Genomic DNA, 17,612 nt, shown 5'->3' with positions numbered 1-17,612 from the left:
GATTTTCTTTTTTGAAAACATGATCTATTAGAGGATGCAGGAAGATGAATGGTTTGGATCGTTGATATTATATTCAGAGTTTTACAGTTAGTGAAAATATTGTTTGATGTTTATAAAGTTTCTACAAACTATATGACATCGACTCATATTTAAGTTAACTGTAAATATCGAAACGTGATATCAAAGATCTGAATCGTTCGTCTTCTTACATCCACCAGATGATCATGTTTTCAAAAAAAAAAAAATTTTAAAATGCAATTCAGTAAGAAGAATAAAGCGTAAATGACAATCGATGGTTAAATATAAATTTAAGGTTTATAGATTATAGTGTTGGATTTCGAAGCTGACCCCTTCACGAAAGTTGTAAAGCTTGTCACTATGAGTGATTATGTGTATTTTTTTACATTTTTTTACACTTCTACAATAATTATTATTAATTTTATTAATTTTTCCCTCAAATCAAAAACATTATTTATGAGGGTTTGGAGGATTTTAAAAATCTAAACGATAATATAAGTGTAACCATTATCTACTCGTGGAGAAATAATGATGAATCATGAGTGTTTATATATTTTTTCACATTTTTCATACTTGTATGTATGTCTTCTTAGTTCTTACCTATATAAATATTATACTAATTTATTTTAATTTTGGACAACAACATGTTAAGTAAAATTTATCCAGTAATGATAATAAAGAACTCTCATAATAAAAATAAATAATGACTAAAACTTTTTTTTTTTCTAACTTATATAGAATAAGAATACAAAACTATATAGTTAATATAGAATATATTGTATATATTTATATGGCTATTGTATTTTATAATAAATCTTTTAGTAATTAAACTTTAAAATTACCAAATAATTTTTTTCTTAACAATAGAAACGAGTTACCCACGTGTTACCCGTGTGTATACCCGTTATTAATAGGTTCTTAACGAATCACCTGATAATGACCTGATTAGTTATTGTGTTGACTCGAAATCCATTATTTTCATGTCGTTTTCATGTCGTGTCAGAAACTACCGGGTCAAGGACCCCAGCACTACAGCAGTAAGCTGAACACATTTAGGAAGCATTAAGCAATAAGCAATGCAATTCAGTTCAGTTCAAGCATGGCAACGTGTTTATATATATCTCTCTCTCTCTCTCTCTCTCTCTCACTAAGGTCTATATATGCAAGTACAAGCTCTCTCTCTCTCTCTCTCTCTCTCTCTCTAAGGTCTATATATGCAAGTACAAGCTTTCTCTCACTTGGCATATATGTGCTCTTGTCCCACTTGTTCTTTACGTATACACTCACTAACTCATTTTTTGATCGGTTAATGCTAAGGAAATCAACTATTTAAATTAAATTTTATAAATTATATGGCATGATTGTTGATGATTAGATTATTACTTAAGTGTTGATTAACGTGCTTATTTCCTATTGGTGACACATCACATGATTTGTAAATTTGGTTTAAAAAATTAGTCTACCTTAGCATTTCTCTGATTGATTTGGTGCTGCATCATTGCTTAAGCTAGCTGTTTCCTTTCACATTTCTAATGTCGAAGTGTTAGGATCAGTCACAAACGTAGTATGTGTATGTGCGATTGCTCCCCGTTCATATTTTTTGAATCTCATAACTAAGAATGATTAGGATCAAGTTGGAATAGGATTCTCTCCCTCCTATTTTCATCCCCCCTCACATTTTACTTTTTGTCTCTATAAAAAAAAAACAATATAAGATGTTGACAAGGTTTAATCGTAGTCGTTCAAATAGAAGGGAAGGGGAGAGAGATTTGGAGGGGAGAGAATCCTTCTCCGATCAAGTCATGCACATGTGCGACTAATCGTGTCATATGCCTTGACATGTTTGATGACACATCTCCATCACATACATACCAATAATACATTACAAGCATCTTTTGTAAGGTGACAACATATCATGGAAAATACTTGTAGTATTAAGTATTGTATATATATTTGCAAGGGTGTGTTGATGGAAGCAGGATTTGGTAGAATCCCACCATCAAATATCATGTGTTTGTTTTGTTTATGTTACCAAATGGAGAAGCAAAGGCAGCTTTATTCTCGTTTTGTCTTTGTTTGTTACCAGTGTAGTTACCATTTCCCTTTCCCATCTACGAATTTGGGTGACTTCTTTGATTCAAAATTTATCATCATCTGTTACGTATTAACTACTTCTAACCAGGTGCATGTGAGCTTTGATATAAAAATAGCAGTTTCCTTTTTATTCTTGTATTACTGATAAATGCATAGACCCACACACGCACACATATATAAACACTATTCAAAACAGTAAATTTGATTTTTGACTGGTAGACCACCTTAATTTGACCGTTGCTTTTAAATAGAGTAACATATCCATTTACGCATATAAAATAAATAAGAGAGAGAGAGAGAGAGAGAGAGAGAGAGAGAGAGTTGCAAATTAACACGAGGACATGGGAACCTATATTAGGATCTAAACCACCATCGTTAAGGACTCTTTTAGGGCTATAACGGAATTTAAGAATAAATATGAACAAATATTGTCTTCAGTGTGAGACTTCTTACAGTATAATTCTTAAATTTGATGTTTATATAACCGTAAGAAAAAAGAACTAAAAACAAAACAAGGGCGTTTCTAAGGTGTGCACCTTGCGTGCGGACGAGAACCTAACAGCTTTAAGCTGACAAGCTCAAGCATAGAACCGGATATTTGAGATCTAATCTATTTCATACTATTTTTTTGTTCACTAGGTGTGTTCTTCTTGGAGAGAGAGGGAGAGTTGAGGGTTTATTCACCCCTCAATGAGGGAAGGAGAGGCAGAGAGGGAGTTGGTGGAGCTGGTATAAGGAGTCAAATTGAGGTGGATTGAAGCTTTATTTTGATTGTGACCTGGTAATCTGATACCTTTTATTTTTCTGGTTCATTGGGTGTTCTTTTGTCAAATAGAGAATGAGAGCTCAAGATTGTCTTCGCAGGAAAGAGAGGCAGAGAAAGGGAGTTCGTGAATAGTGTGAGTGCTCGATTTAGGTGGATTGAAACTTAGTTGGATTGAAGTTGACAATGATGGTTTGTCCACAACCTCTGAAGAAATCCAGATTGTGATGCTCAAGTTTATGCCATCAGTTTATCTAAATCCCACGTCTACGAAGACGTGTGAAGAAACCGTGGTCAGAGCGTTGTTGCCATCTCATTCATGTTTCAAGAAATTTAGAGCTTTTGCATTCGTTTCTTCCACAAAGTCTAACTTAAGCATCTGAAGGTTTTTGGCTCACAACACACTGATATGGCAAGGTTTTACTTATATTGTTATTTCTTAACTTCAAGTTGCAACAATATTAGAGTAATTATACGTTTGTGTGAAATTCGTTTCCCGTTGCGGATATAAAAAAATAATATCGATTGTTCTTTTATGCAAAAAAAGAAGGATTTAAGTTGACTGAATTATTGCCACTTAGTACTATAATCGAGTGATATTCCTCTTCACTTGTAAGTGACAGGTCTTAGGTTCGGTTCTCACCAAAGGCAAACATAAACCATATTATTGCTAACCCATTATGAGACTAAGCCATCCTCCACCCCCCTCTTAGTATAAATAGTATTGTTTGTTAAAAAAAAAAAAGTTGACTAAATTATTGGAACAAGAAAAGGGGTTTTTATCACAAATGATCCCTTAAATTGACCTATACATCAAGATGGCCCCTTAAATGAAAAATCGATCAATGCAGTTCCTGAAAAGGGTAAATTGTCGTTTGACACCCTGAACTATTAGTCTTGCTGAAATTGACCCCCTGAACTATAATTAACCCACTAAATTATTTGAATAAGTCAATTAACCCCTTGTCGTTAGATTTTGTCCACTATTCTGTCAAATTCAAGGGCAAAATAGTCTTTTTATTATCAATTCTTACATGTCACTTATAACCACCAATAAAATTATGACATGTTGACATGTGAAATGGTCTGTTGCAAACATTTGGTTTCTTTATGTTTCTTATTATGCTATAAATTTTTGAATTATTTTGTATCCCCGTGTCATTATTTAATTGGTGGTTATAACTGACAGGTAAGAATTGATGATAAAAATATTAATTTGCCCTTGAATTTGATGGAATAGTGGACGGAATCTACAATAAGGGATTAATTGGCTGATTTTAAACAATTCAGGGGGTTAATTTACCAAAAAAATAGTTCATGGGGTCAATTTCAACTAGGGTATTAGTTTAGGGGGTCAAACCGTAGTTTACCCTCCTGAAAATAAGTGTTGCAAATCAATATGGTCATTCCATTACAATTCTGTAAAAAAAATTGTTATACATTGATGTAACACATAAATGAGTCCCACAAGATATTACGGGTTTTTATCACAAATGGTCTCTGAAATTAAAAAATCAATCAATGTAGTCCTAGAAATAAGTGTCACAAATAAATATGATCGTTTCGTCATAATTTTATCAAAAATTTTGTTATGTGCTGATGTGGATTTAATAATTAATTAAAAAAGTTGTCAAAATCCTTTTTGTACGATGGAATTATCTCAAGGCTGAGCTCGCCATTTTCTGCGTCACCAACATCACTGGGGGAGCACCCAACAAGCTCTCCAAGATTAAGGTTGTGTGGCTGTCAATTGCCTAATGTTAATAGTAATGTCACAGAATTCGTTGCTAATCCAAGCCATCACCAAAGGTGGTCTCGACTGGTCTAATTCGGTGAAAGGTATAAAGATGGGTGTCTTGACAATTTTTTTTTTTTTTAGAGAATAGACGACGAATGTTACCAAAGAAGGATGTAGAGAAGTATGGGTTGGGATCGGTGTGATTGTGGGATTGGGTTTCTGGGTTGACAACTTTTTTAATTAATTATAAAACATGTTTCTTGCTTATTTTTAATTTAATTAGACTTGTAAGACTCATTTATGTTCACATCTGTACATAAAAGAATATTTGACAGAATTGTAACAGAAAGACCACGTTGATTTGAGTCTTTGAGACACTTATTTCTAGGATTACATTGATCGATTTTCAATTTCAGAAGTCATTTTGATGGTGGAGATCAATTTTAAGGACCATTTGTGATAAGAAAATGATTAAGGAGCCCATTACGTGCCACATTAGCACATAACATAATTTTTGACATAATTGTGGCAGAATGATCACATTGATTTGAGAAACCTATTTTCAGGGATTACATTGATCGATTTTTAATTTTGAGAGCCATCTTAATAGTGTAGATCAATTTCAAAGACTATTTATGAAATTAAAAAATTAAAAAAAAAAACAAAGTCGGATGCAGTTCACAACCCTACACAGCGCCACACTCTATCAACTCTCTCTATTGCATTTAAACCCCGCCTAAACCCCATCTTAGATCCTTAATCTCCTATCTCTCTCTCTCTCTCTCTCTCTCTCTCTCTTCCTCCTACTCTCCTTCCTGACTTACTGACACTGCAAGGTATCATCCCTAATTCCCTATAGAGGAATATAATAGAATAGAAGAAAAGAGTAGTAAATTAAAACTGTTTCTCTCTCTCTCTCTGTGCAGCTTTCTGTTCCTGTAATTTAGGGCGTCGTATGAGCCTGGCACCACCAGATCTTTTCTTCCCCAATTTCAATGGCCAGCACTACTACTCACATTAGCAACGGCGAACACGAACCGCCGACGAAGCCGCCCGCATTCACCTCCTCATCTTCCTTCAGGGCTCGCAAGAAGACCAATTATTCCGCCGGAATCTCCCGTGCCGCCTCCGATGTCGATGACATCGTCACTCTCATGCACGGCTCCGATCCAGTCCGTGTTGAGCTCAACCGCCTCGAAAATGACCTCCGAGGTATGCATCTCTTCTCTCCATTTTCCCGGAAAATTTGAACTCAGCATTTTTTTTCATCTCATCGAATTCAAATTCGTTTCATCTTTTGGATAAATGAATGGACTTCTTCCGTGCTAAATTTCGAAGTTTGCATTTGCTAGCTAAGGAGAACGGATAAATCAAATTTAATTATATTCCTAAAAATACATTTCTTAATTTTAATTAAATTTCCCTTCATGTAGTATATAATAATTGATTAAATTCTTTATCAAAAACAAAAACTGATGAAATGGAAGTGGAATTACACAGATAAAGACAGGGAGTTGGGAGATGCTGTGGCGGAAATTAAGTCTTTAAGAAATTCAGAGCGCCTTAAAGAAAAGGCGGTTGAAGAGGTACTCTATTTGTTTTGTGCTCCCACTTATCAGTAATTTCATCGCATTTTTCTTCTTTCGTCATTAGCGATCGGATTCTTTGTTTTCTTTTTTTTTTTTTTTTTTTTTTTTAATTTTATTTTATACCAGTTTGCATAATCAAAGAAAGGAATATTACTGTTGCTTAGTGGTATATTCAACACATACTAGAATATATGAATGAGACAGATTTTCAGACAACTAACTCGTTTGTAAGTTGCTTCTTGTAAGTTCTTACTAACAATGTTTGTAGTTTGTACATGTTCTGTTGATGAAACGGTAATTTTGGACTTAATCAATCTATGCTTAAGAAATTACGAAGGAATGGGAGACCATAAAAATATTGTTATATAAAAACTGTATTCTAGTTCTTTTTAACTAGTGCAAATTATTTAGTACGTGTATGTCGTTTGTGTTAAGTGCGACTTCATTCTGACCGACTAGTTCTGAGTCTGGTTACTGTAATTGTGCAATGTTGTTCGATATCCATAAACATGAATATGTGTGTAAGTTGGATTTCTGTGCAAAAAATATGAGATGTGATAGTCTTCGATGCTAATCTTAAAAGTTGAAATCTTCAGTCTACAATTTTATCTAGCGTTTATTGGTTTTTACCTTTGTTAACTTTTCTGGAAGTATTGCTGTTTGACTAATGTTATTTTTCTGTTCTAACATTGTGTTATCTGCCACTTAGTACTACGGTCTAGTGGTATTCCTCTTCACTTGCAAGTGAGATATCTTATGTTCGATTCTTGCCAAAGGAGAATTTGAATCACATTATTGCTAACCTATTATGAGACTTTTAGCCCACTCCCCCAACCCCTTAGCATAGATAATATCGTTTGTTCAAAAAAAAAAAAAAACATTGTGTTATCTAGAACTTTCAAGGTAATGTACTTAACATTGTGGATGGATGTTTTTGAGCCTCTAACGTTTGTCTTTTGATGTAACTTTCGTTTGTTGCAACTTATCTATGCTTTATTTCTTTATATGGTGATCATGACAACATTTTATTCAGCCCGCTTTCACTAGACAAACCTGTGGATGATTAGAACACCTGCCTTTTGCTACATATACATGGCGTAAGCTTTCTAGTTAAAAACCTATAGTTTTAGTTTTAGCCACGGTGATAAAAATGTGAGTATAAAAGAACCTGAAATGTAATAGGTTTAATGTATTTTCTACTGACAGTGAGTAGTTAATTTTGAAAATATCCCTGCCTATCCACTTGAATTAGATATTATTCATAAAAATTTAATAAAAGAACTCCTTAACTGCATAATCTTAGTCTTTTTGTTAATCTCAGTTTTGTTCTGTTCAATATTTATTGATGTCTTCTTCTCAATGATATGATTATAGATTACAAAACTATCAAAATTCTTTATCTTGTTAAGGAACAATTTTTTAGATGCAGACTAGAACGAACAGTGAGTGAGATGTCCATGAGAATCAGGTTACAAGAATGAAACTAATAAAAATCTAACGTAGCTACAAAGCAAAACTTAATCAGCAACTTTATCTTAAAGCTGCTTTTCAATCTAGAAAAGATATCAAGATTATTAAAAATCATGTTAAATTTTATTTGTCAATATCTTACTCTTTTCAATAACCATTGTCTGGGATTGACCAGCAAGTTTTATTTGATGCTTGATAAGATCCAGTAGTTAGCCAAGTCTTTTATCTGTCAATAATATATGGAGTCCTGAATTTTTTTAGAAGATATTTTGAGAGATCAATTAATAGTATAAGTTATTGTAGTATTTACTCTCTTTAATGATACTGAATCATGGTACGGAGAAACCTTGAGGTTCGTTTTATGTCGATGAGAGAAAGCTTTGAGTTCTTTTTTCTTTTTCGATAAGGAGAAAATTTCAAGTTCAATTAAAAATGGGAATTTCTGATAATTTTTTTGTTGGTTAATAATTTCAGTTGACAGATGAACTTAACAAAGTGGATGAAAAGCTTAAAGCAACTGAAGCTCTTTTGGAAAGCAAGGTAATAATTGTAGTTTCCTTTGCTGCCTGATTGTATTGTCTTCTGTAACCAACATTGAACTTTTCTGCTTGCGATATACTGAGTACACTATGATTTGCAGAATCTTGAGATTAAGAAAATAAATGATGAGAAAAAAGCAGCTTTGGCTGCGCAATTTGCAGCAGAAGCCACACTTCGAAGAGTTCACGCTGCACAGAAAGATGATGAAATGCCACCCATTGAAGCCATCATTGCTCCACTGGAGGCAGAGCTTAAGCTTGCTAGGCAGGAGGTATACTTTCGTTCTGCAATATGACCCCTTTAATTTTGTTTTAAAGACAGATAGGGTTGAAAAACTTTTAGTATTTTCCTGTCAGTTTTGAGTGTCTATTTTTGCTTCCATATTTGGTTTGTACATGTGAGGTATAGAGTGTTCAATACGTATTTGGTTTCTATATTGTTAATTGATCTATTGACTCCTTTATTTATAAGGATTAATAATTAAAACGAGCTATATTTTTTTATACTTCTGGATGTATTGTTTTTTTAGGTAACCAAGTTGCAGGATGACAACAGAGCACTTGATCGGCTTACTAAATCCAAAGAGGCTGCTCTGCTTGACACCGAGAGAACTGTTCAGATTGCTTTGGCAAAAGCATCCTTGGTTGACGATCTGCAAAACAAAAACCAAGAGCTAATGAAACAGATTGAAATATGCCAGGTTTGTATGGTGTTCAGAGTTTTCCTGCTGCATGCAATTTGTGTGATCGAGGGAATGTACCAGGGGTGTTTACTACTGTTGGGCACCATTTTACATAATATGAATTTATCCATTATCAGGAGGAGAACAAGATACTTGACAAAATGCACAGACAGAAGGTAGCTGAGGTTGAGAAGCTGACACAAACTGTTCGAGAACTTGAGGAGGCTGTTTTAGCCGGTGGAGCTGCTGCCAATGCTGTGCGTGATTACCAGCGGAAAGTGCAGGAGATGAATGTAATAACCATTTCTTGGAACTCCAGTACTTGCTTATCACTTTGTAGTTGTTCTGAGTCTGTCACAAATGCAAACTTCCTCTAACATTCAAGCTTGCGTAGGAGGAGAAAAAACTATTGGAGCGGGAGGTGGCTCGTGCAAAGGTCTCTGCAAATCGGGTTGCCACTGTTGTTGCAAATGACTGGAAAGACTCCAGTGACAAAGTCATGCCCGTAAAGCAATGGCTTGAAGAAAGGAAATTTTTTCAGGCATGTTATGACTTCAATACGTAACCTCATCATCTTTGCCTACAATTCCTTTAATTTACACAAATAGTCATTTGGTTTCATCATCACAAATTGCATCCTTAACCCAAGGGGTTGTCCTTATGATGGGGGGGCTTAGGTGCTTCATGAAGCATTATCTCAAGTATGAATCCCGCCACAACCTCTTCGATATCCATCCACAAGGATTTAACAGGGTAATTGCTGCGTCATGTTGGATGAGGCAACTGCATACCTGCATAGGGATTAGCAATTAACATATGAAACATATGATTCATTACCCAAAAAGAAAAGAATGAATTGGAAATTTTTTCATTGAATCTTTTATAATATTCAAGTGTTAATGATCATCTTAGTATTCATGTGCATGTTAACCGAAGAGGTTTAATATATAGAACTATCACCTCATACCATAGATGACCTGCAATGATTATTGTTGACCTTTTGCTAAGATGCATGGTGATAGAGAAGCATAAATTACCAGGAAAGGGGAAAAAAAGCCAGACTCTTTCGGGTGTATAGTTTGGGCTTCGGTTTCTTCAGATTTAAAGGATTTACCTTGTTTAGTCCTTTGGTTTAGGGGGACTTTCCTGTTGTCTTGGTTGGTTGTTTTTGTTTTCATTGTGGACTTCTTGTCCACTTGTGTATAAATCTGGATTCTGGATATATATGTGTGTGTGCACATGCTGGTATTCTGAGATGGTTTATTTTCCTTCAAAAGATGGGGAGAAAAGTGAAAACAAATAATGAAATGAACAGTTAGTTGAGATCTAAATTGACTTCCTTTTTTTGTTGTTGTAGGGAGAAATGCAACAGCTTAGAGACAAACTGGCTGTAGCTGAGCGTACTGCAAAGGCAGAAGCACAATTGAAGGTATGCTAACTATTTGAGTTTGGTCTGTGCTTACATTTTATGTTACTCTCATCTGTAATGTGTTAAATCCTTTTCATAATAGTTGATTATTTATTGATTTCTTAGGAAAAATACCAATTAAGGTTTAAGGTTTTGGAGGATAAGTTAAAAGCATCTAATGGGAAATCGCGTGCGGCTCCAGATGCAAAAATCATAAGCAACAGGCCTTCAAGGCGTCAGTCTCTTGGTGGAGCTGAGAACATTTCTAAATCGTCCTCTAATGGCTATCTATCTAGGACAAAATCAAACTTACAATCTGTTTTCAACCGTTCCAACAGTGCCACTGCAATATTGAAACAAGCCACAGTTTCATCTAGATCGTTTGATGGTGGTAGTAGATTGCTAGACAGAGATAAGCTAATCCCAGATGCAACCGGGAAAGACTGCATGCCTAACAGTGCCAATGATCAGACTCGGATGAATGAGGTAGTAGGTAGACATGAGGAGAGCTCAAATGGAACTTTGGCTGAACAGTCCAGGAGAGAACATGAAGATTATGTTTCTGGAGTACTGTATGATATGTTACAGAAAGAGGTCGTATCTTTGAGGAAAGCTTGCCATGAGAAAGATCAAACCCTCAAAGACAAGGATGATGCAATTGAGGTTAGATAGTAGGATATATCTCGTTAATTTTGCAACCACTTCCCACTTTTGTGTTTTTCTTAATTTGTTTCTGGTGTAGATGTTGGCAAAGAAGGTGGATACACTTAACAAAGCAATGGAGGTCGAGGCCAAAAAGATGCGGAGAGAAGTAGCTGCAATGGAAAAAGAAGTCTCTTCTATGCGTGTCACTAAGGAGCATGATCAGCGGACACGGCGCTTAAGTGCTCCCCGGGGGGTAGTAAATAGTTCTCATACACTTTCTTCAAGGTAAGTAGTCGTGTACAATCTAAAATGGCCTAACAATGATGCAATAGTTGGTGCAGCGAGTCTGTCTTTCCTGTTCATGATCAGTTCTTAGACGGCATAAAATGAAACAAAAAATGCATGGTGCCTCAAGTTGATTGAAAACTTTTAGATACCACCAGTCGAAAAATATTAATCCACCTGACCAAAGGTTTTGCTTCTTTCAGAAATGCGCACAGGTCATAGGTACATGGCCATGACAGAATCACCACATCGTGGACGCTTCTGTGATTCTTCAGCACTGCAGTCACTAGAATGTATGGTTTTGTCATGATTTTCCTCTCCCGTCTCCGTCTATTTAAGTTGTCTTGGCCGCCGGGTAGGCAATTTGTAAAGAACTGACTTCAGGTTTTTCAGGTCAACCTGCCTTGTATATTTCTTTTCTACTAATATTTCCTGGAAATACCAACTTTGGAAAAAAGTTTCAAAAGAGATGAGGTTTTGTTAGAATCTTCTTTCAAGGAAACTGAAGGCAACATAAAACTCGTGTATGCCTAATGCCTTCAAAAATCAGACCCAAGGGATCGGTTTACTAGAAAGTGAGCAATGTTTGAAATTTTCAATTCGAGTTCAAACGCTCACGGATGCATTTCTTGGGGCCATGGGCTCAACTTTGGCACACGCTTTCATTTGGGAGCCAAACGTATGTTTTCGCCTCGTGGTACTCTTGAATGTTTGGTGATCGTCTTCAAATGTTTGCGTGGAAAACAAAATAAGTTGGCTGATTGAGTTCTCTCTGAAGGATTTGGTAAATTAATTGGAATTTCACATTAAGGTCCTTTAGTTGTTTTTTTAACATTAGGGTGAGGCTTGGTGCAACGGAAAAGTTGCTCTTTTATAACCAAAAAGTACGGGTTTGAGTTGTGAAAAAAAAAAACCTATTTGCAAAGTAAGAGTAAGCTTGTGTACGATAGATGTTCCCTTCTAACACTCACAAAGCGGAGAATCTTGTTGGTTAGGAGTCGCCCTTTAGTTGTTTTTTTAACTTGAGTGATGTTCTAATATAATCTAATCAACTACTTTGGGAAATCCCTCGTTTATGAGTTGGGTAACAAGGACGGAGTCTGGATCAGGAAATGATGAGGAGGAAATATTTGTTTTCTTTTCTTTATTACACTAATAATGAGGGAACTGTTTGAACTCGGAACGCAGTGTCACACCTCAAATGCACGATCCATAAAGTATTGGAATATGATCCAGTGCTCTACATACCCAATTCCACAATTGATTATCATTCTCCGAATGTTGGAATTCATTCCGATGATAAAACGTCTATCTTTTCGTTGAGGAGTGTTGATTGATGTGATATAAAATAACACACAAATTAAACCCTATAATTGTAGTATGTGTAAGTAGGGATCGTTCCAGATCGGGGATTAGAAATGATGCTAATCTACACAATTTAAACTCTAAAACACTAAACTAAACTCAAAAACAGAAAACTAGACTCTTAACAACTCAAGATAAGCTAAACAGACTCAAAACACACAAACTAAGTTAAATTGACTCAAAACAGGTACTAGAAAGTGATTTGGATGAAAATTAAACTAAAAAGACTCAAAATACTAAATGGGGACAAATTCTGACGAATTTAGACTAAACTAACACAAATAAGAACTAAGGGGGTATTTGGACAAATTTTAAACTTAAAACAAACAAACTTGTAGAAACAAAGTAAAAGGGTACGAATTTGGGTGAATGAATGGGTGAAAGGCTAGCTAGAGGGTCCTTCTCCACACATGACACGTATGCAACATAAATCGATTTCCAGTTATTATTCCTTTAAACCATGAATGACAATGCCCCAAATTAATCGTGAGAAGCACAAATTAACTTTTAGATTTTCCTAAATTCATTGAATTGGACTCAGTGACGCAATCAAATTATTCTTATCAAGTTCCCTATATGAACTGCATGATAGAGATACATATCAAAGATCATTAAGTTCTATGAAAATCATAAGCATTGACAAGGTATTCGTAACTATGAACTGCACAATACTCTTGCCCAGAATTTACTTAACACAATCATGACTAGTGACTTTTACTACTTGTAAGTATAAGTTCATAACGATTAGGTCAAATTCCCTTATATTTTAGCATCAAATTCATGCATGCAAACTAAGTATGCATCCTTAATCAACATACAAGAATAAGTTCTCAATAAATCAGTTAAGTAAATTGCATTCATGTTTTACAAAACAATAACTGGAGGAAATCAATTCATATAAAATATATGTCCATGGCTTTGAATTTGCCTCTAACTAAAAAGAATTTAGTTCCACATGTTCATCATAATTGAAACCAAATTAAAATAAACATCGAACTAAAACTACCCAGAAATGCTCCAACACTCCAAAGTAGGTAGCGGCACTCTCTTGGATGGCACGGCATTCTTCCTCTCCTTCCTTCCTTTCACGGCACAAGTCTCTAAAAACTCTCAGAAACCTGCGGCACACTCTTCGTATTTTTTTTTAATTTCTCTCATGTGTGTCGTATGAATTATGCGGCAGAAATATGTATATACAGTCCTAGGGTTATGCACAATTTCTGAAGGGAAAAAGATTGCACAATCCTAGGGGGAAAAGGTTAGGGTTACACAACAGAGAATGGGCCATCTAGAAGGAATGGGTGCGGCATAGAAATAGGACCAGATAAAGCCTTCTAGAAAGGGTATTATGGTAAGTTTCTAGAAGGACAAGGGATAAAGGGTGTGGCACCAATGTAGGAGAAGGATAGGGCTTCTAGAACCATATATTTAGGTGAATTAATCTGAAAAGGAGTCCCCTTTGCAGCTGGAATCAAGGTAGGAAAAGATTAGGAAAGGATAAGATAAGATAAGGTAATTTGGATAATGTTTCCTTCTTTATAGCTGAATCCTTATGTTCCAGGCTTCCAAATTTGTTTCTCCAGATATTAAGCACATTCCTAGCCTCTCTTGAACTTCAAATTTGTCCATCCACCTTGCTCCATATGCAAGCTATCCATTCCAGCCCAAAATTGCTCAAAAATGCACCAAAATGCACTTTCTTGCCTCTTTTGCCATTTAAACCTACAAACACACAAAAATAACTTAAATCACTATAATAAATAGAAACTAACTTACTAAATGCAAAGAAACAAGCTAACAAAGTTGCACAAATATGCTCCTATCAAATTCCCCCACACTTAGCTTTTGCTAGTCCCCGAGCAAAACAAAACAAACAAAACACAACCTAAACCTTCCAACAATTGCCTTAGGGATTTCCAATGAAACATGACATGTTAAAAATCACTACTCCCACAGATTTTAGCTATCCTTACTCTTGAGCATACACTTAACCGTAGTCAATACTCACTAGCTCGCATTTAATCAATTAAAACAACATTCTGAATGTAGTAACATGCCTTAGAGAATTCACTCAATTCCTCACCAGATACACTCCTTTATTTTCACACAGATTTTCTAACTACACTCCCTACAATAAGTATATGTGAGAAGATTGATATAAACATGTAGACTAGCACTCACATATGTTATAACAAAGAAGGCACTTTCTGGAATTATTAATACAACATGTATATGATCTCATAAATGGAATGTCACTACTTAGACGCGAGAACTAGGGATACTATATGCTCGTACCAATTTTAAACTCCACATATTGAAACACATAACAATCAAGATAGAAGTCTAAGGGTTGTAACGGGCTAAGGTATTGGCTAACAAGGAAAGGTAAGGATAAACAAAAGTTCTTAAAGCGATAGTAAGCAAAGTAATGAAATAAACACTTAGAATTTACTTTTGAATGCAGAAATCAACTTTAAACGGCCAAGGGAGATTCACACCACTTAAGGCCAGATTCAACTTTTTGGACCCTTTCTTCAATAACCAATACTTGTGAGTTCATTCTCACTTATTTTCAACTCTTTTTCTTTCTTTTCTTCACTTTTTCTTTTCCGTGCCCTTTTCTTTGTTTGGCACACAAACATACAACCTCATAAAATTACAACGAAAAACCTTCCCCCACACTTGTTTTTCTGCAAATTGTAGATCAAAAGGAATTCCTCTAAGTCATGCTTCACTATTCTTTAAGAACAAGGGTATGGATAGTCCTATTCTAGGCTAGGTAAGGATAATGTGGCTAACAAAGAAAATTAGGCTAACTGAGGTTCAAAGGGGTTAAACCTACAATACAAATGCAAAGGGTAAGGCTTTTTGGCTCTGGTTTTAACTAAACAACTTCATCTTGTTATATGTTATGCAATCAATTTTATGCTTTGGATGAAATGGGCATGAGTTCTAGTATTTGGATCTATAGTGATGAAATGCATTCTAAGTAGCAACCAAGCAAAGAAATAATGAGATCATGCAACAACTTTAGAAAACAAAAACATCTCAAATTAATATCTCTCCAAATAAAGTATAGGCTCAAGTCTCTCAGGGCTGTAGCGTTAGTTTGAGTTTCTTCCTTCAAGCATGTTACAAAAACTGATTTTTCCTTTGTGATTACATGTGAATTCGTTAATAACAACTACAACTAAGCATAAACCAAAGAGCATATCAAACTTCCACCCATGTTTGTAACTTTCTTTAACAGTCATGCAATTAAAAACCAAATCTTCATCATTGTGTTGGATGGTATCCTAAGACACAACACACAAAAACAAAAACAATTCTAAAAACAACTCTTTTTGGGTTTTTCAAACACTCTTTTGCGATTTTTTTTTTAAATTTTTGGATTTTATGTTATAGGACACATTAAAACACTTCAAAACACAATAAAAACACTTAAAAACTTTGAGTAACAACTTTAGAAGTGATAGGTGATAAAATCCCACGAAAATCAATGCACAATCGTTTGTTTACCCCCCCCCCCCAAACATTTAAACCAAACATTGTCCTCAATGTTTCAAACATAGCCTTACAAATAAATAATCAAATAACACAACTAACAAACACGACAATCATGGCAAAGTAGAAGCAATAAAGAGTAGGGTTTAGGAACGCAAATCTGGTTGTGGAGCAGAAGATTCCTAGGTCTCTTTTATTTGAACCCATGAGTTGCCTCCCAATAAGTGCTTGCTTTAACGTCTTCCAGCCGAACGATAACTCCTTTTAAGCTTCAATAAGGCCCACGACATGGAAGGGTATTTCCTCCACGACCTGCTCCTCGAAATTCTTGTAGTAGGGCTTCAAACGGTGTCCGTTTACTTTGAATTCATGTCTCGTCTTCAAACTTTGAATTTGGACTACACCATAAGGAAAAACATTAGTAACAACAAAGGGGCCAATCCATTTAGAATGCAACTTACCCGGAAACAAACGAAGGCGAGAATTGAAAAGTAACACTTTCTGCCGTATAGAGAACGTCTTGCTACGAATCATCTTGTCATGGAAGGCCTTCATTTTCTCTTTGTAAATGCGAGCGTTCTCATAAGCTTCATTCCTAATCTCCTCAAGCTCATTCAATTGAAGCTTCCTATGAAGACCAGCCGCATCTATGTCCATATTGAATGTTTTGATTGCCCAATGTGCTTTGTGGTCCAACTCAACTAAAAGATGGCATGGTTTCCCATAGATAAGCCGAATGGAGGCATCCTAATTGGTGTTTTGTAGGCAGTACGATATGCCCACAATGCATCATTCAAACGCAAGCTTCAATCTTTCCGAGTTGGTCTAACGGTTTTCTCCAAAATTTGCTTGATTTCGCAATTAGAAACCTCGACTTGCCCACTTGTTTGAGGATGATAAGTGTTGAAACCTTATGCGTGACATTATACTTCTTGAGCAACGCCTTAATGGTTCGATTAAAAAAGTGAAAACCCCCATCACTTATGAGCACTCTCGGTATCCCAAATCTGGAAAAGATGTTACTTTTGACAAAAGCTGCAACCACTTTGGAATCATTAGTACTGGTGGCTTTTGCTTCCACCCATTTTGACACATAGTCAACTGCAAGTAAAATATAAGTGAAACCATGTGAGGAAGGAAAAGGGCCTATGAAATCAATACCCCAAACATCAAAAATCTCAACAAAAAAGATAGGGGTTTGTGGCATTTGATCTTTTGCACCTATATTGCCCGTTCTTTGACAACGATCACAATTCATACAAAAAGTTCTAGCATCCTTAAATATAGTAGGCCAATAAAATCTACATTCTAAAACTTTAAGTGATGTTCTTTGAGTGCCAAAATGACCCCCATATGCATAAGTGTGACAGAAAGTTAAAATGGAATTAAACTTGGATTCATGCACACACTAACGAAGAATCTGATCAGGGAAATATTTCCACAAGTATGGGTCATCCCACACATAAAACCGTGCATCCTTTTTAAGTTTATCACGTTGGTGCTTGTTTAGG

At 35.5% G+C, this 17,612-nt stretch overlaps 1 protein-coding gene across 2 annotated transcripts; it reads left to right on the top strand.

Annotated features, from left to right (window-relative positions):
* Window positions 1–5,364: 5,364 nt before the first annotated feature.
* Window positions 5,365–11,700, top strand: LOC103940438 (microtubule-associated protein 70-2). Of its 2 annotated transcripts, XM_009350558.2 has the most exons (12): window positions 5,365–5,449; window positions 5,540–5,825; window positions 6,114–6,199; window positions 8,147–8,212; window positions 8,313–8,483; window positions 8,742–8,912; window positions 9,032–9,187; window positions 9,289–9,435; window positions 10,252–10,323; window positions 10,429–10,965; window positions 11,045–11,232; window positions 11,436–11,700. In XM_009350558.2, exons 2-12 carry the CDS (start codon window positions 5,609–5,611, stop codon window positions 11,452–11,454), a joined length of 1,830 nt encoding a protein of 609 aa, XP_009348833.2. In that variant the 5' UTR covers window positions 5,365–5,449; window positions 5,540–5,608; the 3' UTR covers window positions 11,455–11,700. The 2 variants fall into 2 exon arrangements, with proteins under 2 accessions (XP_009348833.2, XP_018501305.2); XM_018645789.2 differs by lacking the exon at window positions 5,365–5,449 and having other exon boundaries at window positions 5,483–5,825.
* Window positions 11,701–17,612: the final 5,912 nt, after the last annotated feature.

The sequence above is a fragment of a genome, unplaced genomic scaffold, assembly GCF_019419815.1.
Source record: "Pyrus x bretschneideri cultivar Hongxiangsu unplaced genomic scaffold, Pyrus_bretschneideri_v1 Contig9, whole genome shotgun sequence".
NCBI lineage: Eukaryota > Viridiplantae > Streptophyta > Magnoliopsida > Rosales > Rosaceae > Pyrus > Pyrus x bretschneideri.
This window is presented reverse-complemented; position numbering and strand designations above follow the sequence as displayed.

Coding starts and splice junctions, on each gene's coding strand:
- LOC103940438 (XM_009350558.2), top strand. CDS start 5,609: ATGGCCAGCACTACTACTCACATTAGCAACGGCGAACACGAACCGCCG. Junction 6,200..8,146: donor AAGAAAAGGCGGTTGAAGAG/GTACTCTATTTG, acceptor TAATAATTTCAG/TTGACAGATGAACTTAACAA. Junction 10,966..11,044: donor ACAAGGATGATGCAATTGAG/GTTAGATAGTAG, acceptor TTTCTGGTGTAG/ATGTTGGCAAAGAAGGTGGA.